The sequence below is a fragment of the Anopheles marshallii genome, chromosome 2 (genome assembly GCF_943734725.1).
Source record: "Anopheles marshallii chromosome 2, idAnoMarsDA_429_01, whole genome shotgun sequence".
Taxonomy (NCBI): domain Eukaryota; kingdom Metazoa; phylum Arthropoda; class Insecta; order Diptera; family Culicidae; genus Anopheles; species Anopheles marshallii.
Window position 1 is genome coordinate 69486950 of NC_071326.1, and position 24516 is coordinate 69511465.

General features: G+C 45.7%; 2 protein-coding genes across 2 annotated transcripts; both read right to left on the minus strand.

Moving 5' to 3' along the window:
• Positions 1-6: 6 nt before the first annotated feature.
• On the minus strand, positions 7-14418 carry LOC128709936 (6-phosphofructo-2-kinase/fructose-2,6-bisphosphatase-like). The gene is made up of 9 exons (XM_053804970.1): positions 14130-14418; positions 3728-4014; positions 2951-3085; positions 2691-2738; positions 1618-1875; positions 1333-1551; positions 1032-1266; positions 841-968; positions 7-126 (listed from the first exon to the last, which is right to left on the minus strand). Exons 1-9 carry the CDS (start codon positions 14416-14418, stop codon positions 7-9), a joined length of 1719 nt encoding a protein of 572 aa, XP_053660945.1.
• A 1742-nt stretch (positions 14419-16160) lies between these two features.
• On the minus strand, positions 16161-24234 carry LOC128709646 (chromodomain-helicase-DNA-binding protein Mi-2 homolog). Its single transcript, XM_053804650.1, has 3 exons — positions 24198-24234; positions 16402-22587; positions 16161-16330 (listed from the first exon to the last, which is right to left on the minus strand). Exons 1-3 carry the CDS (start codon positions 24232-24234, stop codon positions 16161-16163), a joined length of 6393 nt encoding a protein of 2130 aa, XP_053660625.1.
• Between the last annotated feature and the right edge of the window lie 282 nt (positions 24235-24516).

The window sequence follows — 24516 nt, forward strand, 5'->3', positions numbered from 1 at the left end:
CGAGGTTTACGAGTTGTTGGGAAAGAAGCGACACTCCCCGTTAGAGCCGTTCAGAATGATCTGCTTTCCGTTCGGAGGGCTACCACCCACGGTGCTGTCGAAGGAATCGTCCAGATCCAGCTCACTCTGGAAGAGAAAGGTTTGGGATGGAATGGTTTTTTGGGTGGGAATGTGGAAGGAAATGCATGATTGGAACCGGGTGCCGTAGGTCCAACGTGTTGACGCCCATCGTTGTTGATCGTGGAGGATAATAATCATTAGTGGAAAAAGAACAGAAGGTAGGAATTTAAATTTTGAATCGTTTCGACACTCGACATTGAATCAATCAGCTACAACAATTAGTACAAACCGAATCAGATTCAAATCGTCAGCAATAGCTTGAAGGTTAGTTGAGGATAGTTTGGAGTAGAGCTTTAAAAACACGACTGTTACTTGTGAGTGATGCATTTCAGAACAGGGAATAAACGACATGGGATAAACAACCGTTGGCTGTCAAAGCGGATACTTCGCTACCTGCCAAACGAGACACACGTTTGCCAAAGCACCAGAGCAATGGCACCCGCTGTTACTAACCTGAATGTCTATCAATCGATAACGGTTCGAAATGAATCATCCATTGTGGCAAAGGTTAAACTATCCTACTTCACTTACACTACAAATCGGATTAGCACGATCTTTAAAAGCACATCAAACCATAACCATGAGTTAATGAGAAACCGCAAAAAGTAAACTCATCTAAAGACGGCACAGCAAACGAAGGATGGTGAGTAGTAGCATTTAGTTAGAGCAATAGTTGAGGGGGCACTGCAACAAGGTTACAGAACAGAAACAAACACTCACCTCCGGTTTGGCGCGATGCGTATCGACGGCATGAATCGGCAGCATAATGTGTTCCACCTTGCAACCGTACGCGACCGGTGTCAGCTTAATAATGGTGTGTAGAGGCACTTTCAAGTACGGCAGCTCATCTGCAATGGGAATCGTACCGTTAATTATATATTTCTTCCCATTCCTTCCGTGTTGTTTTTTACCGGCAGATTTATCCAAAAAGTATGCCAACACGCATCGCAATACGGCCTGGTGGGACACTACGAGCACATTCCCTTGTCGTTCCAGTTCCATCATGACCGGCTCTAGCCGCACCACCAAATCTTCGTAGCTTTCGCCACGTGGATAACGGTAGGCGAACTTGTTCTGATCTCGCGCCTTAAACTCTTCGGGGAACCGTTGCTGGATGTCCTCGTATGTCATCTCCTCACAAATGCCCTGGTTGAAATCGAAACAAGCTCAATGAATGGACTCTTATTTGTACCAGCGAACTGCGCTACTTACTGCATCGATCTCATTCAGTGCCTTCCAGCGTTCCTGGGGTGCGTTTACATCGGCAACGGTTTGAATGGTCCTTTTCAGCCACGACGTCCATACCCGCAGTCCTTCAATCTGCTGCTCGTCAATGTATTTTGCGAGCGCCTGTGCATAGCGCCGGCCACGTTCGCTCAGGTTTGAATCACCACCGATCAGACCCTGTAGATTGTGTTCACTTTCGCCGTGCTGGAAAGACAAATGGACATTAGTTATGGTGCTTTCCTGAAACATCGTCTTTCGAGGCGCACTTACTCTGGTGAGATAGATCGTTCTCGGGGTAATGTGTATATTCATCAGGTAGTACACGATGCGTGACTGTATGTGACCCTCGTGCTTGTGGACCACCACTTTTTCGCCCGTGTTGTAAATCTTCATGTACGACAGATCCTTCTCCAGTTCCTCGCTCAGTGGTTCGTACCGTTCCTGGTAGTGTTCGATGCGCAGCCGAAAATCGGACAGAGCTTCGTCCATGTTCATATTCCGATAATCGGGACTACTTACTTTCACTTCCTGCGGGTGAGTGAGTTTAACCACGGGACAACCGAAAATAAAACAACAAAAAACATTGTGTTAGTTACTGTTCTGGGGTTTTTTGTTAGAATCGGCGAATGATTACGTAGTTATGCAATGAACACAAAAGGTCGGTATTATAGCATATTCATTTGAGAACTTTGTCTAATATGTTTAGGAAGACTTAATAAATTAGAAAGAATTAGTAAAAATCAAGTGTTAATTTACAAAATGATCTTCACAATTCAACAGCAAACGACTAAATCGGACTGTCAATGATTGACATGTAGTAGCGTATATAAAAAGTTATTATTTCTATCAAGGCACGCCTTGAAAAATGTATTTGAACCATTTTAAAAACTAATCATTGCGAAATTATTTTCTGAATATTCTTTATACGTTTATACACATCCAAATTATGAATCAAAACACTTGGCAAACTTGTGAAGAAGAGTCTCGGATAGTAAAACCCATCATAACGGTCGCTTTAGTAGTATCCAACTGTAACAGTATACCCAACTGCCAGTTGGAAAGTGCCCGTTCGTATCTCGAAACAGTTTGTACTGAAGCAAAAGCGAAAGATGAAAAGCTACCAAACGTTGAAAAGATGCTATTGCTTTTGAATTCGCACATAAAACTACAAAACACAATGGAAAATCAGATCGAACACATACAACACACAAAACCTACACCAATAGCAAACGGTTAGAGACGATATGGTGAAACAGGGGTTGGATACGGGTATGTACGTATGTACGGTACGTGGGTGGCTGCTGTGTTAATCATCGATAAACACACCGCACAACAATAGTCACCTCATTCGGAACCAGTGGTGGATGATGCTCCAACCCACTGAGCTTAACCTGGCATGATGAATGGGAAAACCGGAAGTCAAACTACGCGTTATCGGTTCGTATAGAAAACAAGGTTACTTCTTCGTTTGCTTTTCATCACAACCAACTGATTGTCTTATATTAAATGAGTTTTCTTTTTCGTTTCGTTTTGCAGAAGTAGGTCTAATGAGCAATAGTCCGAAAAGAAAAAAGCCTTCAACAACCCGCACTCGACTGCTTACCATGATGTTTTGCTCGATAATGCTGGGATCGTCACAGATTGATTCGACGAAAAACAGCTTATATCCCATCTTCTTTACAACAATTTCGCGTATCATCTGACGGCGGTCTCGGGTGGAATTTGTAGCATCAAACACCTAAAAGAACAAGAGCGAGAAAACATTAGCAATGTGTCAACCGATGAAAAACATAAGACCAGGTAGTAGTAGGCGATATAAAGTATTCGGTTGTAAATTAATTGTTGCGATCGATCCACTTGTAAACGTTTCGTAAAACAAACATGCATAATCTCTCAAGCCTCGATGGTTCTATGTATGTTAAACAGTTGTATATAAACAATACCACAATCTACCTAAGGGGCGCTTGCATGTTCTTATTAAAGTTTTGCTGAAAAAAAACTTGTTGCCGGCTCTCTCATACGCACGTCGAATGTGTACGTCGCATCTACATCATGCCCGGTGCATCCCTACTGCAATAAGTGCACCTCTTATCGATTTCACCGCTTCTGTAAACAAGAGCTTCCAACAGGCGTCCGGACTGTGTCCCTTTTCAAGACACTTTATTATTTGCTCAAAAAGTACACTAGGAAGAGATTAGCGTGATCGTTTTACAATCAACACGGCCACTAAGCCACGTAAACCGATGATATTTTCGAGATTACTGTAAGCTTTGGTCATGATTGATCGATAATATGTTCCTTTTGCCTACCGACAGTTGGACGACCCTTCTTATCATGCTTTCATATCGAGCGCTCGCGTTACACTGCATTCAAGACTTACCGCAACTTCTCCGCCATTTTCCAACCAGTTGCAAACATCCTCCAGCGCCAACTCAGCACAATGCTGCCGGATGGCCATCGCTTCCTCATTATCCGGACGGAAAAACTCATGGCTACGGTAGGCATCGGTCGCATGGCGTCTATATTCACCGAGATTAAACACCTTCGTGTTGATGCCGATCCAGTTCAGGTAGCGGGACAGTTTTTTCGCGATGTACGTTTTGCCACGGGCCGGCAATCCGACCATCGCAATCACATGCGGACTGTTCACATAGTTGGCACGCTCACCTGGAGAAACATTAGGAAACAAAGTAAATGCGTCAGATCAAATGAATTTAGTTTAAAAATTAGGTGTAAAAATAACAAAACATGTCCCTAAGAAAGGGTTCGCACCATTGCCAAATGTTTCCTTGTTTAAAAATTTCCAACCGAGCGAAACCATGTTGTCGCTGGATTGCTTTTCTCCCGATGCCATGCTTACTGAGGGGCACAAATTTTACTGTACGAGCTAGTACTAGCAAGTAATGGGTCTACACTGGGGATTTACTATATAGTACACTTTCAAACCTCGTTCGTTCGACAAGGAACACAGTTACAATATCAAGGCTAGATTCCGATTCCACTTGTGACGGGCCTTGTGGTGAAAGGAACATAGAGCCCGGAGCTAACGACCACTCTTCTCGGAGGTCCCCACTGCAATCTTTCACCGACACCGAACGCTACACGGAATCAGATGCACTATAACGAGCCGAACGAAGGCAAGTAAATCGACCTAGAAATTAGATAACGATGCAATCTGCTCCGATGTTTCTCGAGCACAACACACACTGTAACGCGTCCACAGCTAAGTGTCCTTATTTATGGAAATTCACTACAACAAAATTGTTATGATACTTTTCTGCATTTTCCTACCAACTACACTGATCTTTCACTTTGACTAACCGGCACCCCTTTTTTTTGGCCACGAAAAATGTCTTGCTAGAGTGGAAGGAAACGGAAAAAGTTGCACAATGTTTGGTTGTTTTTTGCCGAATGCTGCTGTTGTGTTGTTGTCGTTGTTGTTCTGCGCGCCGGGAGATGTCATACCTGAAGGCTGTAAATTTATACGCTCTAGTTGAAGAGTTTACTGCTTCGCTGTTACAGGTAGGATTGAACTTTGGCGATAGTCGAGATGGAAGAATTATAAACTTTTCTTAACGCCTTCTACGAAAGGTTGAAAGATGAGCTAAAAGTTATTGTGGCGAAACATTAAATTAAGAATGTATTGATTGTTGTAGTCCGATATTCGATTTCGTCGTAATGCTCATTCTGCTTTTTGCTCATCTCTCAAATGACGTTAGCGCCATCTATTGTTCACATGCACGCATTAGTGCTGAAACAAACCTTCCATGAACAGAATTTCTTCCCTAGTATTTTACTGATGCAGTTCTCAGTTGGCACTACAACTTCGAAGGTCTTGTCCTGCCATATCTTACTTTCCTTTACTTTAATTTACCCATAGTTCGATAGTTAGGGAAACTATCCGGATGAGATATTACGCTAATTTCGTCTTGTGAAGATCGTCCATGGGACCAGCTAAACTAAACCCCTTATTTGAATAGTGTCATGATTTCGCAGAGCTATCTTTATCGAATGAAAACAATTGCATACAAATTGCATAAAGCATAATCAAGACAATTTTTATCTCTTTCCAATGTGCAAGATCGGTGACAAAGCACTAACATTAGTTCAATTGAATTGAAGACACAATTACTTTCGAATTACCATTAGATGCATACACATTAAACTCCCTCGTTATCTCTATTTCAAAGGAGAAGTGTGGCAACCAACCAAGAGTGTACGTTTTTTTTCTTCCCCTCTGCTCGGTGGTCGTAGAAAATCGCAACAAAATACTACTTTCCACAAGTGTGAACACGTGCCCAACCCAGCCAGTTGGCGCGCTTGTTTGGCATCAATTTGCAATTCTGATCCGCGCACGCCATTCCCCACTTCTTTCATTCCCTTCCGTTGTGTTTTACAATCCGTGTAATGCAGTTGATCACGCTTGTATCGCTACATTTTGGTGTAATCGCCAGTGATGCAGATGAATAGATTGACAACTGTTCAGAAATTGAACACGTTTTAAGATTTTATTACCCAAAAATGTGCTTTGCAAATGTAGATTTAAACGACAACATAAACTATCCACGATTATACCATCTGTTGGAACATATTGTTCAATGTGCGGAAGTCAAAGTTGGAGGAGGAAAACAAAAGAATACAAAACAAGATCTGCAAAACTGCGAATGCATGCTTGTCTTCGGGCGCTAATGAGTGACGGACAGAGGCGACGGTTAGAAAATGCGCACGCGAAACCGCGACGCCACTTTGGATGACGCTAAAAACCGGATCCGTTCTCTTGGCAATTCGTCATTCGTCATACGGGCGGCTAAGGGTCGGTTCAGTTGCTCACATCCTACTGCACACCAGTGCTCAATAATGTTGTCATGTTTCCTTTTGTTGCGCTTATTTTTAAGCATTTTTTTCGGGGCGGTGATGTTTCTCCACCCATCCGAATGGACGTGGAATGAAGACGCGCTTCGGTCAAGTGGACAAACGCACAACACGAACGAGTGTGATGGGTACACGGTCACGTGATCGAGGCATGATTATATCAGAGCAAATAAGAACCGGTTGTTAAAATTATCATTATGATAGAAATATAGCAGAACAAAACAGATCTTTTGAAGATATCCACTGCTGATGCGAACCAGGAAGTTGACAAATAATCTTGTATATCTTTTTTTAATTAATCTTTTGATAGTAAGATTTTTGGTATTTTTGAACACTAGAATTACCTAACGTCCTAAGCTTTTTTCATAGACTACTTTGATGAAATGGATTATGCTTTCACTATTAGGTAGTTTATAGGTAAAAATAATACCAAATATTCATGGAGTTCAATAAGTTCAAATATAAATGTTTGTCTTTAAGTTCATTTATCTGTATAAGCATTGGTGTGACTTCTTTAAAAGTCTAGACGATTTCATGCTGTCCAAGCATCAAGTTATCCAGAAGCCTCTCTGAAGATGAGCACTACGTGTTCCGGCAACTAAAATGGCAATTAGGTCTAAGCCTAGTGTCTAATTACAAGTCTAGGTGACTTCAAGTTATCCAGAAGCCTCTCTGAAGATGAGCACTACGTGTTCCAGTAACTAACATAAGAATATGGTGCAAACCAAGGGAGTCCTACCTGGGAAGAAACTCGCTTCTCAGCTGCCTGATTGCTTGTCTTGTCAAAGCTGAACAAACACAAGATCAACACAGATGGATAATTTCAAGAACATAATTCTGCAATACTTGGACAAACTCCCAACGCAGCTATCGCTCAATATCGATCCCAAGAAGAAACGCATATTTATTGCAAATGCTTTCTAATGGCAAATCGATAATTGCTAGCACAAAAACATGAACGCCATGGTACAAGAATCGAACAGGTGGATAAGACACGCAATGTTTTCGCACCGAAACGTGGCCCAAACACGTGCCCTGAAGAATATTACGTCCCATTGCCGTGTCCTTTCCGTTTGCTTAATCCACACACGTACCGCTCATCCGCCACGATCCGGATTTAATTTGAACGTTTGAGCGAATTTCCCGATCGTCACTGCGTGTTTAAAGCACGGTTTGCAAATATGCACGACCAATAGATTACCTTTTGGTCACGATTTCTTGACCACGAAAATTGGAAATAACTGTCAGTTTGAATGGTAATTAACGCCAATTTAATAGGTCAACAAACGGGATCGTGTAACAGGAAAGCGGGAACTGTAGTTTAATAGGTTTATTTGGGCGATCAGCCCGAATTTTCAGAATCACTCAGTGAGCAAAATACACCAATTACACTTTTGATTTACGAAATAAATTTAAATTACGACGTTGATTTTAGCATCAAAATCAATCGAGATAACACGCCATCGGAACACCCGGTGCCAAACGATGCCGAGAGGGGACAAGTTTGTTAATCATTATTCCAAGAAACTTTAGCGGGATGGTAAACGAAAGGGCAGGGACAAGGGAACCGCACAAACATCTCATATTTCGTTGCAACAGCGGGAGAGATTACTAGAGTACTAGTGAAGTGATGTAAATAAAATTGCAACGCAATGCAACACAGCAACACGGTGATGCAGTGGCGTGAGTCATATCTCCGGATAAACGTGCTAAACGTTCTAACAAACCAAGTTAAAGACGGTTCGAGATGGAGATGGGACACACAACTGTGGTTAGAATAATGATTCTAAACAAAGAGAAAAATAAAACAATTATTTTACAGCTAATCTCTGCGAACCGGCTTTGCGGTATAGTGTCATTCGCAATGTCACGGTTCACGGCACGGCACGGTTTGTGGGAAGGAGACAAAATAGGCAATCCGAAAGCGATAGCCGAACAGATAATGCATTATGGCTATATTTACCTTGGCCACTTCCACACTGTTCGCTCGGCAACAACTTCCAAAAACCGGGCAACCTATCGTAAATCACTTTCGCTTGTTGATAATACGCCCCCCCCCCTGGTGGGGTCGGTGATGGTGCTGGAAGAAGCTACTACACATTCTATACACCCGAACCGTAGCCCGCTGATAAGCGAGCCACATCCAAACAAACCGCCATCATGCGAGATGGTTTCGCCGCGACGTAATCGATTACGGTTTGTGTCATACCCTGCCCCAGCCACACGTCACTGGGACGCGACCTTGTGTGGTCAAACGGCAGATCGAACTCCCGTCCTTTCTTTAGCGGGCATGGGCAAGTGGATTCGTTGTTGTGTGCTAAAATTCGTACTGATTATGAAGGATTTGCGTCATCTTGAGGTCTCGCGCTTCCAGTGTGTCAAGTCTTATCAACGGACAGGCGCTGGCAGAAGACCTAGGCACGCTAGTTGCAGCGTGGTAAACATCGTTCGATTCGGAACCGTTCTAAAATGGAACATATCCAACATGAATGTTAAAACGATGTACAAACTGTAGGATGTTTTTTTTGTTGACAAACCATTGTCCCGAACAGACAGAAAACAATCGGCAAAACCATCCTCCAAAACAAGGGTCAACAAACACAGCTGAAGGTTCAAAGGACAAGGAACCGATTATCACAACCTAATGGTACCGGCCCGGAAGATTAGCACGCGGTAAAACTTCGCCAACCTCTGCTGTGCGTGACTGCGTACTGCCCGCGCAATGATGGGCGCGTGTGTGTGTGTGTGGTGGCATGTTCGCGCCCATCAACGGGTTCAACGGCTACGGATCTAGCTAACAATAACACACCGTGAACGATAAGCTGATAAGGCAGGAAAAAAAAAGAAAAAAAAAGCTTGCTTAAGCAAGTTTAAACTCGCATCCGGGCAGATCCACTTCCGACGCGAGAGTTTAAGGTGAGTTACAGCTGAACGCGTTAATGGCGGTTTACGGAGGTGTAGTTCGTCTGATCCTCAATCTTTTGCGAAAACGGAAATCATTAATGCGCACTTATATGTTTCAAGCCCAAGCTTCCAATTGCTTCATCATTATTAGTGGTATGACTTACACGCTCGTAGTAGAACACAATCGAAGGTATCTTATCGATAAGGGGATACACAGACCAGACAGAGCGTAATCACAATGTTTCACGCAACGAAGTTAGTTTGTCGGCGTGTAATGTGTAATCACAATGTTTCACGAACCGAAATCAGTTTGTCGGCATAAGTTTGAACAATGCAAACATCCTTAAAGGGAAGGTATACGCTCTGAAGCTTTAAAGATGCGTTACTTTCTTTTAGGGTTTTTACAATGAAAAATTAATTCTTTTATCATGCGTTTAAGTGTTTTTTTTAATTAGTAAAAAATATCTTTCTCTACTCTATCTATTGTATACTCGGGTTTGATACATAATAATATACAGGCAATCTCCGAGATACGAGGTTTCTGGGAATTTGACAGATAATTTAGTTTATAGCACAAAATTTAAATAAAAAGATGTAAAAATTGGTCGAAAATACCTTCCTTTGTCATATAAAACATTTGTCTTTAAATTATTTTAATATTTTCTTTCAAAGAGTCGCCTAATTTGCTGAATAAATTAAGTGCAGAGAAGGAAGTCAATTGTCTAACTTTGAAGTATAAACGATTTTACTCCCGGATTCGACTTAAACGGAAATTCGAGGTATGGTCCACTATAATATCATATCTCGGGGACTGCCTGTGTAGTAGTTGTCGTAACGAATTCAAAGATTTTCGATTTAAAACAAAAAGGTAAATGATAAATTTGAAAAAAATGTTTTCTATAATAAATCTCTAAACTAATTATTATCAATATTTTGCTATGAAAAAAAAAACAAAATCATCTAAGGTCTAAGGTGCTCAATTACTTCTTATTTATAACATTTATAGCATTTTTTTTCGAACCGTAGCTGACTGTAGATCTTCATTTTAAAAGGAATTTAACATCATCCTACTTTAAACGGATGAGTACTACCGCGACCCGGTGGTTTACTTGGTAGCGGCGCCAGTCTTCACATGACAGGACCGGTCCAAAACCTCATCCGGACCAAATCCCAGCTACGGATGGAAATAAAGTCACAGAAAGCAAAAACTCTGGCAGGCCTCTAGGCGCTCTTGAGGTTGTTGTGCCGATAAAGTAGAAGTATCTCAAAGGTAAGCATTACGTCCTACTATTACTTAAACCCTTCCTCTTCAAAAAACAACCCTTTCTCATTGATTTCAACGCCCCACCGTTGATCGTTCCATTCCATCAATCAATCGATATGTACACCTAGCAATTTAACTGGCAGCCTGAGTAATTGAATTGAGTGCGCAGGTGTTTGTGGGTGCACCAAATACAGTGCGCAACCAATCATATACAAATCAATCAACAGTACACATCCAATTGCGGGGGTTCTGTCACGTTCTAAGGGAACGGAACGCGAAATAGATGAGTGGTTGAAACAAATTTCTTATCGTGCGGTTTTGTTTGTTTTGGGGTGGAAAACGATAATAAAAACGACTTAATGGAGATTAAATGTTTGACACGACTATCGGAAGAAGCATCACCACGTAGTGCTTCTTACACTGTTGATCGAGTTAGAAAATCTATTGAATTTTCTTTGCTGCTTTCCTCAATACGATACGCATTTCCATTTACGCTGCGGGCAACATTTCTACAGCTTCATTCAGCTGTAACTATTTCAGTACTTGCCCATGCACCGTATAATGGTGGAAAGTTTTTCCTCGCTCTTGTGCCACCCTTTAACGTCCACCAGGAAACAGATCGAAGTTATATAAACGAAATAAACGACCGACCACGAGGACGCCCCCCGCGTGTTTATTTGAGAAGATGTCTCACAAGTGGAGGAGCACCAAAAAAAAAAAAAAATACACGTTCTAGCTTCGTTGCTATTATTCGCCACACCCAGTGGGAAGGAAAATGCACGGGAAAGCCAAGGACATTGTGGTACATTGTGCAAACCGATATCGGTTGCCTATGGAGAGCTGGTGCTTATAACCACGGGGTGCATCTTCGCACACACCCAACTACAACACACGAGCTGCATCGTGTGGTTTGGCGAAGAAATGAGAGCGCGCAACTGGTGCCATCCCCCTTTCCCCCTACCTCCCCCTTCCCAAGTTCAAGGGCGACAAGGCCCCAACGGTGGCGTACGTTTAAGGGATAACGACGCCAGGCAGGCAGGCTCATTATCCGAACCTCGCTTTCCGCCACACACAGTGGAACATTCCCGCCCAAAAGGCAACGAAGCTGGAACGAAGGTTCTCCATTGTGTTGCACTTTATACCTTTTCTTTTCCATGTCATTTACTGAGCGCGTGTATGCATCGTTCCAGTGCAGGCGCAGCAGCATATTGGATCCCATCAATTGCTGCCCATGCGAACGAACCGACGGGAAATGCTCTCATTCTCACGACAAATTACGCAGCTCGGAACACTAGAAATGTACGAAGAATGAACTAACTACAACGTCCCGATGGCCATGATCTAGCATAATGCTACTGAAGAGAAGAAAAAAAAACATATGCTGTTCTAAAGGCGTTTGGGGAGCTCATGAAAATTGAGCTTGATCTCGCATAACCTTTCTTAATTAGAGCGTAAGATGGAATTCAACAGCCTTTTGCTTCATTTTGTGTCCAAAGCGAGATTTTATGTTGAAATGATAAAGTTGGAGCTGTTGCTATTTGTACTGGCATACGTAGAGGTAAGGTAAGCGACCCAATTATGGCAACAGTAGGCTGTATATTCCATCTAAAAAAAAATACAGGCAGTCCCCGAGATACGCTATTATAGTGAACCGCTATATGTAATCCCGCGTATTAAAAAAAAAAATATAATTCAAAGTCACATAGTCGGTTTCCTTCCCTGCATTCAATTAATTCAGTAAATTTTGTGACTTTTTAAAAGAAAACATTAACATAATTTAAAAACAAATGTTTTATACGACAAAGGAGGGTATTTTCGATCAAATATTCACCTTTTTGCTTAGATTTTGTGCTATCAATTAACTTAGCCAATTGCCTGTTTACCAATTTTGCCCACCGCCATAATTGTATCCCCAAAGCTCAGTGAAGAATTAAAAAAAAATTTTATACACGATCTAGAAAATATCAAGAATTCCAAACCTACCTCCAACACATTCTTCACGTTCTCCTTTAAATGTTCCCAACTTTCCCCAATGAACTCGAAACTCCCCGCATGCCATAAGTGTCCAACCAACCCTTGAAAGCCACGAACTTAAATTCCACTTAATTGAGAGATTTAATACCACCCGCGGAGTTCAACGATCGCCTCCACCGAAAAAAAAAAACACCTTGACCCCTGACCTAAACACAGTGGACGGTGGCCTTCCGCACAGGTTCGTTTGATTTTCCGCTCCCATCCCCCGCATGCTGCGAGCATGAAATGCAAGACGAGTCACTGCTTTTTTTGCTCTCTCTCTCTCCTTGGTCTAGACCGACACACTACGATATCATCCCCTGTTTGGCATGTACGATTCGTTTACAATTAAAAATACCGCAGCTGTTTCTCTCAGCTGATCCGTTAGCATGTGCCCTTTTTGTTGTGGAGCGTGCGGAATCAACCACCCCTTTTTTTTACGCCTCCACAAAGCGGGTGGACGATTTTCCGCGAGAGCGAAGCACAATCGTCTGCATGTGGAAAAAAAGGCAAAAAGGGACGGGGAATGAGAAAAAGGGGGCGAAGAAGGAATGAAAAACCGGGAAAACTTTCATTCGGAGCCGGTCAACAAGTGTCACGTTTCGAGTAGTTCTGTTAAAGGTAGTTCAGGTATAAAAAAAGGCAGTAAGCAAAAGGATTGCTGTGATTTGTAAGGTATTCTTGTTGTATGAGCGATATCTCCACAAGATCTCCATGGCAAACACGATGATGGAAACTAACAAAGAGAACCAAAAGCATACAATTTTCCATCGAAGTCCACGAAGGACAGCGAATTGTCAGTGTCCGAAAATTAAAATGTGGCTTAAAACGTGCTTTTTCCTAAGAAATTCGTAACGTCGCGTGTGACATACGAACACAGCCAGCAGCACGGTGGAATGCATAACCCTCGCCAAAAAAAGATAACGAAAATGTGTATGTAGTAGAAGCAGGAAAAGCGCCAACATTGCGAAGACGACCATTGAAAAAAAAAAGTCAGCAAAGCGTCAAAGCGACGAAAAAATGGATTCTATTTTTAATGTGTACGAAATTTTCACAACCGTGCGTCTCCACCGCCGGCCAGACACAGCAAAAGAGCTTCACAGTCAAAGTGTTTCCCACCCATTTTCCAACCCCTAGTTGGGTGTGCTAAGGGGCGTCAATGGTTGCTGTTTTTTGCTCCAATGTTCGCTCTAGCAAGGGTTGAGCGTTTTCTCGCCCTTCCGACCGGATGTTGTGCACCTTCCTTTTCTCCACCGTTCACACACACACACACTCGCGAACTCGCAACGCTCCTTCTACGTCACTTTCATGGTCACGGTGATGATACACGCACCGTGCGCGTCCAGAAGGGGGAGCGGAGAAAGATGGCGTGATTATTGTTCTCAGCGGTCACTTTTCCTGCTCTCATTCGCTCGCGCGCACATTTCGATCTCACTCTAATTTACGCTCGTTGCCATAGTTTCTTCCACCGAGTGCGTTGGAATGGAAAGGACGGGAGGATTAGCGTATGGGTGGGCAGGGAATAAAAAAATCCCCCTTCTCGCACCACAATGCACAACTGATTCCATTATGCTTATGTACCGGCGTAAATTAAAAAATAAAACACTGGGAACACTTGTTTTCTTCTTCATTCACGACTGTTTCACCACCTGGCCACGTTTTGACCACGGATATAAATCGGCTTTGTATCACCTGTCATTATTTGCAGTTGCTTGTTGGGAAAACTTACCACGTATCGGAAATGGTTTCGTCTGGATGGTTTCCGTCGTCGGGGGCAGCATCTTGCGCGTCCCCTCGGACATCACGCTCGGGCACAGCTGAATTTCACTTAACGCCTCACCGTACTGCTTGCCACCGCTCTGGCTCGATGTGCGCACTCGCAGCGAACGGGACGCGATGGCCGCGGCCACAACGGAAGCGGTCGGGGCAGCCGTCGGTAAAGGCGTTGCGGCCGGCGGATTGCCACCGGTAGCAGCAGCAGCAGCAGCAGCAGCAGGAGCACTCACAATTACGTCCATCTTCGACGAGCTTCGCGGCTAAACAAAAAACCCCCCATTGCACGGAACGCATCGCAACCCGTGTACTGCGAAATCGCACGCTCGCACACAGCTGAGAGCGGCTACGTGTGCAAGAGAGCGAGATAAGGCGTGCGCTCGCGAGCAACAAAAAGGGACGCGCGAACGGCAACGTGAGACAGAGCGCGAGAAAACGACCTTGGCTCCCTAACAACGGAGTTTTGTTTACATTCTGCTTCCTCGCTAATGCCGCTTCCGTTTGTTTCGGCTGATATGGCGCGTCTTTTCTGTTTGTCTTTTCATTTTGAAAAATTCTGCACGGAAACCGGGGTGAAAGAGAATCGAGTGGAAAATTTTAAGGGGAAATATTAATCGCACCTACCTGTGTTCCCAAGGTAGGGGAACCGAAATCCCTAATTATCCTGTGAAAAGTTTTCGCCCACGAAACAGGTAGGAACAGTAATGAGGGACGGAATTTTCCATTCTATAGCTCTACCTTTTCGTTTTCATATTCGTCACAAATGTTCACTTCAATGTTGGGTGAATCAGATACAGATTAATGAATCTTACAACTGATCTTCCTTAAACGCTGGATTTATACTCTGAAGATTTATGACCAGTGTCGTGCTTAATGAATCTATTGAGAAGAGTTATTCTTATGAATCTTTAGTGAGAAAATGACTCCTAAAGGATTAATGAAAGCAGTGGCAGATTATGTCGCTTGGAGGCCTACAGCGGAATGGTAGTTGGGCCGAATTTTGGGATTAAAGACTGGGAATGAGGGCATTGCGGATAAGCTCATGGGTGGAGATTGAAAATTTTAGATTTAGTTCAAAGATCCATTCAGATTCACCCAACACTAGCATACAACACCTAAGGCATAATTCATGTTTAAAACTTCAGAAGAACTCCTTGAAGAATATCCAAATATGTGTGCAGCAAACCCACAATTTGAGAATGATCTCGGACCACTTAACCCTCTATAGGAGCGCAACACAATTGTTAATGTAAACGATCCACTATAAACTAGTTTAAATCTCACCGCGTTAAATTCCTCAACAACAGATGATATTAATCTACGGTGATTGAGAGATGATTGGAACGTCTCTCGGTTTTATGGTGAAGAATTGTAGAGCATTATTTTTCCAGAGTTTATTTGAACCGGGTTTTAGAAGCTCGGCATACCAATTAAGTCGATAAGTTATACGCTTACAATACATCCAGCTGTGTAAGTACAGCTCTATCATCCTACTGCTAGGAAATGTTATTCTAATGTCTTACTTTAAGTGGTTTTGTATTACGCTTGTTTTGTTTTGTTTACAATTGTATACTCCGAAACGGCTATAGAGCTGACCATAAAACATCCACAATCGTTCCCTTCAATGCATAAAATGTGTTCCGATCATTACCCCAAAATCGAATTTGTAGCAATTATGAATGAGTGTGCAATGTGCATGTGAGCTTTTGAGTAGCATTTCTGCGCTTGAATGCTTGATAATTTGTTTGCTGTATGTTTGTGTTCCATATGTGTCTAGAGATAAAAGGGAAACTGAACTTATATAAAGAATGTCATTGTAAAAAATGATACATCACATTCATCGTCCACGCGACGGTCATCAGCAAAACCAAACTATTCTTCTGTCCCCGATATAAAACTAACGCATATTGCAGGCCAATCTATTGATAGATGGTTCGCTGTGTTTGATAGATGAAGTCAACCAGGGTGTTGTGGTGGGGGTGCAGATTTACTTGCCGGACGAGCTTGAACCGGCGGCACCTGCTCCACTAGGGAAATTGGTGGGTTGGCCCGGTACTGAGAATGTTGGCCGGAAGGTAGCAAAGTTGGCTGCGGCGGCCGCTGCAAAACCCGGTAGTGTCGTTCCCTGATAGCCTGGCGGGAACTGTGACATCGGTGCTGAGCGATGCAAAGAAATCGAATAAGACGTTAGATGAAACTCGATTTGGAATCATTTCTAAAATACTTACGATTTTGCTGCACTGTGTTGCCCGTAGCTGCCAATCTTGACAGGATCGACCGTTCGGACATCTGCAATCGCTGGGCAACTGGGGGAATGCGGGCTAGTGTTGCAGGGAGTCGCGACACGTCCGATTTCATATCCGAAAGCAATTCCTCCAGCTGGTTCAACACCTTGTGCAGGACGGCATTTGCCGGTTTGTTGCCTGCCAGCGACTCCTTGCTCAGGTGCTGATGTGACTCCGCTAAGCACTCTACCTCGGCAAACCGTGCATTCAGTGCCATCGCCGGATGACTTGGGTCCTGGGCCAAATTCAGAAGCGCAGCTCGACGCAGCTGCTCCTCGATTACCAGCGACTGTTCGAGCAGTTTGAAGCGACGTGCCAAGAATTTGTTCTTGATTTCCAGGAAATTTCCTTTGCCGACATCCATCTTGAACGGTTCGTTGATGATCGCGAACCGGATATCGTTCTGGATGTCCTGCCAACGGCCATAACCGTGCGTCACGATGCCCGCCAGCAGCCAGTAGTCATGCCGACGATGCCAGATCTCGTACTCCCGTCCTGGGACGGCTGCCTTCTCCTCGTTAATCCAGAGCGTGTGCAACTCGGTGAAGCCTCCGTCGGCGATGTTGAACATGAAGGCACGCTTGTGCACCTCCAGGTTCTCCTGCACTGGTTCCGGTTTCTTCACATCGTCATCGTCATCCTTGACGAACACGACATCATCATCGTCATCGTCGATTGTGGTCGTCGTGGTGGTGGTGGTGGTAGCAGGTGCCGGCGGTTTCACGTCTGGTTCCTGTTTTTTCACCGGCGGTAGCGTGCTGCTATCTTCCACGAACTTCACCTCATCATCATCGTCCTCTTCTTCTACTTCCTTTTTAGGCTGTCCGGTTGCTGTCGTTTCGGAGGATCCCTTCTTCGCCTCTTCAGTTCCTTTCTTATCCTCCGGTTTCTTATCCTCTCCCTTTTCCTTGTCGTCGGTTTCCTTCGGCGGTGAAGGATCATTTTCCGTTTTCACATTTTTCGCATCGATGATTTCCTGATGATCATCTGAAGACTTTTCGTCCTTTTTGGCCGTCTTCTCACCACCAGCATCGGTAGTTTCTGCTTTTATCGCAACTGCAATATCGTCCTTCTTCTTCTCACCGGCGGCAGCAGGATTCTTCTCAGCAGATTCGTCAGCCTCATCTTTCGATTCCTTTTTCACATTCGCCGCGTTGTCACCCTCTGTTCCACTTTCCGCCGACTTTTCCTTATCGGCACCGTCCGCTTTTTCCTTTTCGCCGGTCCCCGTCGATGTTTCGTCGTCCTTGTCACCGGATGCACTTGCATTCGGGGCCGGACTCGGTGCAGCACTCGTCGCCGGAGTAGCGCTTGTGCTGGTGGTTGCCGATTTGGACGTTTCGCCACCGGTAACTGCGGCACCCGACGTACCTTCACCGCTAGCTGCGGCAGCGGCGACGACTGGGACGGCAATCTTTACCGGCTCGCACGGACGCTTGATCAGCTCCGGCATGCTGTAGTAACCGTTGATGTGCTCAAACTCCTGCACCTTCTTACGTATCAGCGACATCACACCGATGCGCGTCAGCACGTGCTGTCGACTGAGACCTTCGCGCGGAACACCATCGGCGAACGTTTCCGCATTATCCGCACCGGGCTCGCAAAGATGCCGCATAAACAAGGACACGTACGCCTTGAAGATGCGCTCCGATTTGCCACGCAGATCGCGTACTAACCACTGTGAATGGAACGCATCCTGGGGTGGCATACCGTAACGCATAATCGCGTTCAGGAAGCTCTTGCGCTGTCGCGCATTAAAGCCCAACACTTCAATGTTTCCACCGACGCGCGCCAACAACGGCGGCAGTGGACGATTGTCCCGTTCGGCCTCTTTCCGCTCGATACGACGACGGCTGCGTCTTCCCAGCTCGCTCTCCTCATCGTCCTCGTCACGATCCTCATCCGAAGCCCCGGAATAGTCCGAATTGTTATAGTCCGATACGTTCTCCTGCCAGGTTGAGTCTTCCTTAACCGGATCCGCTTGAATGACGCCCCCATCGGTATAGTTGACCTGTTTGCGCACTCGCTTTCCTTTGCCAAGCGTACGCGACAAATCCTCCTGATGCTGCTCATAGTGATGCCGCAGCAGTTTTACCCAGTAGGCGGGATCGGAATTTTCGGCCTCCTGTTTAATGACTTCCGTTTCCGTTTCCTCTTCCACGTCTTCTTTCGTGCTGTATGAAGCCACCTTGAACGACGACAGATACTCGTTCGCCCAATTTTCCTTCTCCTCTACGCCTTTGTTCGATCTGTCCAATAGTTCCGCCACGGCCTTATCGTCATAATGGATCGCTTCTTCATCCTTGCCATCCTCCTTGAACAATTCTTCCGTACCGAAGCGCAGAATGTCGTCCAGCTCTTGCTTGGTGAAGTTTGTACCCTTGCCGCCCATACCGGGTCGTACGACCAAATGCGTGAGCATCATTTTACGCTTTGCCACCTGCGTCACACGCTCCTCGACCGAGTTGCGCGTCACAAACCGATAGATCATCACCTTATTCGCCTGCCCGATACGATGCGCGCGCGAAAAGGCTTGAATGTCGTTGTGCGGATTCCAGTCCGAATCGTAAATGATCACGGTATCTGCCGTGGCCAAATTAATGCCGAGACCACCGGCACGTGTCGACAGCAGAAAACAGAACTGAGGCGCACCGGGTGCATTGAAACGATCGATCGCCTCCTGTCGAATGCTGCCCGTGATGCCACCATCGATACGTTCGTATTTGTAGCCTAAACCTTCGAGAAAGTCTTCCAGAATGTCCAACATCTTAGTCATCTGCGAGAAGATCAACACACGGTGGCCTTGCGATTTCAGCAACTTCAACATCTTTTCGAGCAGCACCAACTTTCCGGCCGCTTTTGTCAGTGACTGCAGTTCGTAGTTGCCGCCCGGTCCGAGCTGTGCTTCTTCTGCCGCAGCTGCAAACAGATACGGATGGTTGCAGCACTTCTTTAGATCCATCATGATGTTAATCAGCGAGCAGGCACCGCCACCGCCTTTCGGGTTGAGTGCCTCGAAGTTGCGCGTCAGGATGTACTTGTAGTACTTCTTCTGCAACGGTGACAGTTCCACACGCACGATGAACTCCGACTTGGTAGGCATGTTCTTCAGCACGTCCGCCTTCAGTCGACGCAGCATATGTGGTCCAAGCATCTCGTGCAAACGCTTCACCTGTTCTTCCTTCGAGATGTCAGCAAATTCATTCTGGAACTCGGACAATTCGTTAAACTTGTTCTTGTTCAGGAAGTTCAACAGATGGAACAGTTCTTCGAGATTGTTCTGCAGCGGTGTACCGGTAAGGAGCAGTTTGTACGCGATATTGTAGGCGTTCAGCACCTTGAAGAATTTGCTCTGATTCGACTTCAGCCGATGGGCTTCATCCACCACCAGGACGGACCAATCGATCGAACCAAGGCAGGCAGCATCGATCGAGATCAGCTCGTAGCTCGTCAACAGCACGTTGAATTTGATCGAACTGGCGCGAATCCGGGATGCCTTGCCGCCGCGTACGGCACCTTCCTCAAACGATAGCTCGTTCTCACGAATAACCGCCCGGGAATCCTTGTCGCCAACGTACGTGATGCAGTAGAAGTCCGGTGCCCACGTTTCAAACTCACGCTCCCAATTAATGATAGTTGAGAGTGGAACCGCTACCAGGAAGGGACCACGGCAGTGACCTTCCTTGTAAAGAGAATACAGAAACGTTGCCGTCTGGATCGTCTTACCCAGCCCCATTTCATCGGCCAGAATTGTATCGGTACCGTTTGCCCACGAGTAGCGCAACCAGTTTATACCCTCCAGCTGGTATGGGTGCAGTCTCATGCCTGTTTCGTCCAAATACGGTGGCTGTACCTCGAACTTTCGCTTCAGATCTGTCGTGGGCTTTTCCGGTGGCGGTGTGTACCGTTTCACCCCTGCCGTCCGCTCCTCTTCCTCCAGTTCGCGCAAACGACGTCGGCCCTTTTTCTTGTTCTTTTTGCTGCTTCCACTACCGCTGCCACTCGAGCCGCCGATGTCCTGCGAGCAATTTGCGCGCAAATCCAAATAGTACTCAATGGCCATCTTCAACCCAGCGATTTCTTCCTCTTCATCTTCCCAGGTCGCTTGATCGTACGCCAGTTCGCGCCACTTTACCAGATACAGTGTGCGGCCGTCCCGCATCGTACGATGGTTGATCACGCGATGAATCATGAGCCATTCGGGTTTCACACCGTACCGGTAGTACTTCTCCTCTAGTTCGGTTTCGTTCAGATTGCTGTTGGTTTCGCGCATGCGCTGAATGCGCTTGTATCGGTTGTCCTCCTCGTCAAGCGCTTCCTCCAGCTTGGGCGGTTCTTCCATGTCGTTCTTGCGCGTGTAGTTGCGGAACATCAACGGATGGTGCACATCCAGCTGCAACTCCGTAATCCAGTCACAGTGCCAGTACGACTTCTCCTGCCACTTTACGAAGTACTCACGGCGACGAGTGGTTCCCCCCTTGGAGGTGGATGGTTCATCGGGATTGATGGGTTTGTCTGTCCATCGCCAGGTCATAATTTTTTGCACCTTTTCCGCTAGAGGAGGACAGCTACATCGCGGACAGCGCCACTCACCATCAGGAATGTCGTCCAATGGAGGATTCAAGCAGAAGGTGTGATAAGCGGATGGACAATTGTCGCAGCATAGCAGCTCGCCACCATCCTTACAAACCCGGCAAAACTCCTGATGCTCATCGTCATCGTCATCTGCTGGTCCTTCCGCTTCGCACGTCGGGCAAGACCACTTACCCTCGGGTGTATCTTCAAGCTCCGGATCCAGACACACGAGATGGTACGCTTTGGGACAGGTGTCACACAGAATGATTTCACCACCCTGTTGACACACCTCACAGTAATCCTGATGCTCGTGCTCACCCTCCTCACCACCATCGGGGAATTTACTCTTCTTCGATTTGCTCTTCTTTTTCGACTTATTGCCGATCTTCGTCTTAGCCTTCTTACGCACCGGCGGTTGATCGGACGTATCATCAGCACCACCATCGGCACCAACACCACCGCTAGACGATTCTCCGCGTTCCGGTTTTTCCGGCTTTTCCGACTCGGACTGTTGGAGCATCTTTTCGAACTCTGCGTCCGATTCGCGTTCCGATCCACCGCTCGGATCCGGTTCCTCGTCCGAGCTGGCATTCTTGCGCTTCCCAAACTTGATCTTCAACGTCGGAACCTTCTGCTTGCGGCTACTTCCACTGCTACCCTTTTTATTACTGTTGCTTCCACCGCCACCACCACCTCCTCCGCCCCCACTCTTCCCCTTCTTACTCTTGCGTGTGCGCTCGCGCTCCACCTCTTCCTCTTCCTCCTCGTCCTCATCATCGTACACCATGTCCTCGTGCTTGTTTTCCATCTTGCTGCGCGATCGGCTGGATTTCGGCACGTACTCCGGTGTTGCTGGGGCCTCTTCCTCCCTGCCCGTCTCCGCCGCCGTTGCATCTTCGCTCGAAATGTTCGGATTTAGGGCACAGAACTCGCGCCACTTCGCAGCGACCAGCATCATTAGCTTCGCCATCGGTACGCGCGGGTTTTCCTTCGTCAGGATCGGCCGTACGTGAGTTTGGAACATCTTGAAGGTAACCAAATTCTCAAAATCCTCGTCCGTGTACTCGATTTTCACGTCGGTCAGATCGAACGAACTGCACACCTCCTGTATGGAGGGCATCTTTTCCTTTTCCTCCACCTTCTTCTCCACCTCGGTGCTTACGGCACCACCACCACGACTACTGCTACCCTTCTTCCGATCGCGACCCCGCTTTGGGCGTGATTCATAGTCTGATTCGGCTGCTTGAGCCGCGGCAGCTGCAGCTGCGGCCGCCGCCGCACTACTCCCCGCACCATCGTCACTCTGCTTCTGGTCGCTCTCATCACCACTATCGTTCTTCTTGCGCTTTTTCTTCTTCCGGCCGCGCTTTTCATCGCTGCTGCGTGCTTTGCGCTTTTTGCCCTTCTTCTTTTTGCGGTTGTCTTCCGGCTCGTAGTCATCATCTTCGTCTTGCTGCGCGTTGCTCTTCGTGTTTGCCTCCTCGTCCGACCCATCATCCGCATCAGCAGCAAGCGAGGCGTCCGCTGTTTCGTCCATCATGCCACCTTCTTCCTCTGCGGGTTAAGTAAACGAACAAGACACAACCAAGTTGGAAAATTATTATATTATAAAAGTGAAATTGATTTTTCTAAAACTTTATATATGCTGCTTTTTGGTAGGAACTGTCGAGTTTATTTTAGTTAGTCACTTTTTTGTTTGACTCAAGCACCCAAATCGATTTGTTTTCTGAACCAACCAACGTATTTTCTTTGTCGTTGGGGGCATCCTCAAAAGGCAACCAACTCAGGAGAATCTTACTTTCGGTATAACAAGGCTAACGTATAAGCAATACTGTTTTGTTCTGTTCTGTTGTCTGACCCTCTTAAGAAAAAAAAAAAAAACAAGGCTTACTTATATCGGTCCTTCGACAATTTTCATAGTTCTAGTTTCACGCTTAGTAAAGTTATATACACTAGTAAACCTATCTAATTAACGCTTTGCCGTCCGGACGTTTTGTGCTGTTTTTCTGTAAATCATGACGGCAGCACAGAGCGCGAACACTACTCGTGTAGCCGGTTGTTTTTTCACATTTATCAGTAAAATGAATAGTTCTGAAAACACAGATTCGAGCTAGATTTGTTGGTTCTCGGAGTAGATAACCACTGGCACCACTTGCCGGCATTCAAACGATGGTTTGCTCTCGATACGTTTGTGGTGTCTCCACAAGGCAAAGCGTTAAATTATGGCTTAAGTTTCATAAACCGAATATTTTGGATTAAATCTTCTCTCAACCAGCTTCCTTTAGTAGCCGGTTCCGGATACATAGTAAAATATATCCAATAAGCCATTATATTACCAGCCTAATAGCCGGATAACCTATGAAAAACAAAAAGCGGAAGTTTATCGTGATAGTGAAAAAACGTTCATAAACTATATTTGATAATGATCATCTACCGGATCACATTACATTACAACAGCACGCCAGTTGCATTGTGAGGGTGCATTGATAGTTCAGAACAAACCACATGGCGAAGTACCAAAATGTGGAAAATGGAAAATTCATTACGAATCAGGTTGGAGGATATATTCTGAATGTGAAATATGATCACCAAGGGGCGTGAAGAAACGAATGGCGTAGAACGGAAAGAGGAATCAAAGAGAAATCATTACATGCTTTGTGACCCCATTGCGGAACGCTAGCGCTCCGCTATGGTGCAGTGGGAATCATCCCACCCCTACCACTAGTCAGAGAGCGATCTCGTACACATCGTCTAGAATACGAATTCATTTTAAGGACACTTGCCAGGTCCCACACAATCCTTCGAATCGATATCTCCTGCCCGGGACTGCTTTTAAGAGGTCTGTCCAATAGATTTGCGTTCACTTTGTCGCAAAATGCACACTTATACTGCCGCCATTGCGCGTATAGCATAGAGACCGATCGCCCGAAACTATTGTTTGAGGATCTTTTTGGATACTCATACACTGGTTTGGAGAAACAATCCTGTTGTTTACGTTTTTCTTCATATCACCGGCATGTAGCAAACCAAGCGCTGTTTTTGCACCGAAGGTAAGAAAATTCGTGCAACAAAATTCAACTTTTAGTCCCGAACAATGGCACCCTAGCCACTACCATCGCCACCATTCCGCACCCACCTCCCCCCCCCTTCAACCCATCACTTACCGGCAATGGATTCATCAATTTCCTCATCGGATGCCATCGTCTATTGGGCCGGTCTTCGAGACGGATGCTTACGTTCCACTGTTTGCCCGCTGTGTGGGGCACACTGTTGGTTACCTTTTTGCCCTTTTCTCGCGTTGTTTGGTGCCGAAAAACGGTGGAAAAACAGGACCTATTTTGTTGGCACCGACAAACGACACACACGCACACAAAGCGAATCCAAGATGGCGGCGTGGGCTGAAGCGAACAACGCGCGAACGCTTGTGTATACGACAAAAACAATCGGCGACGCAAGGTATATACAGTAGAGTCCCGGCGCGAT

What these genes read in the sequence shown, in the direction of transcription:
- LOC128709646 (XM_053804650.1), bottom strand. Translation starts at nt 24,234, where the DNA reads ATGGCATCCGATGAGGAAATTGATGAATCCATTGCCG. An exon ending in AATTGATGAATCCATTGCCG is followed by an intron (nt 22,588 to 24,197) that starts GTAAGTGATGGG and finishes CTTAACCCGCAG; the next exon opens with AGGAAGAAGGTGGCATGATG. An exon ending in CAACACAGTGCAGCAAAATC is followed by an intron (nt 16,331 to 16,401) that starts GTAAGTATTTTA and finishes TGCATCGCTCAG; the next exon opens with CACCGATGTCACAGTTCCCG.
- LOC128709936 (XM_053804970.1), bottom strand. Translation starts at nt 14,418, where the DNA reads ATGGACGTAATTGTGAGTGCTCCTGCTGCTGCTGCTGCTGCTGCTGCT. An exon ending in TTATCGAGCAAAACATCATG is followed by an intron (nt 2,739 to 2,950) that starts GTAAGCAGTCGA and finishes TCATCATGCCAG; the next exon opens with GTTAAGCTCAGTGGGTTGGA. An exon ending in CGCATCGCGCCAAACCGGAG is followed by an intron (nt 127 to 840) that starts GTGAGTGTTTGT and finishes TTTCTCTTCCAG; the next exon opens with AGTGAGCTGGATCTGGACGA.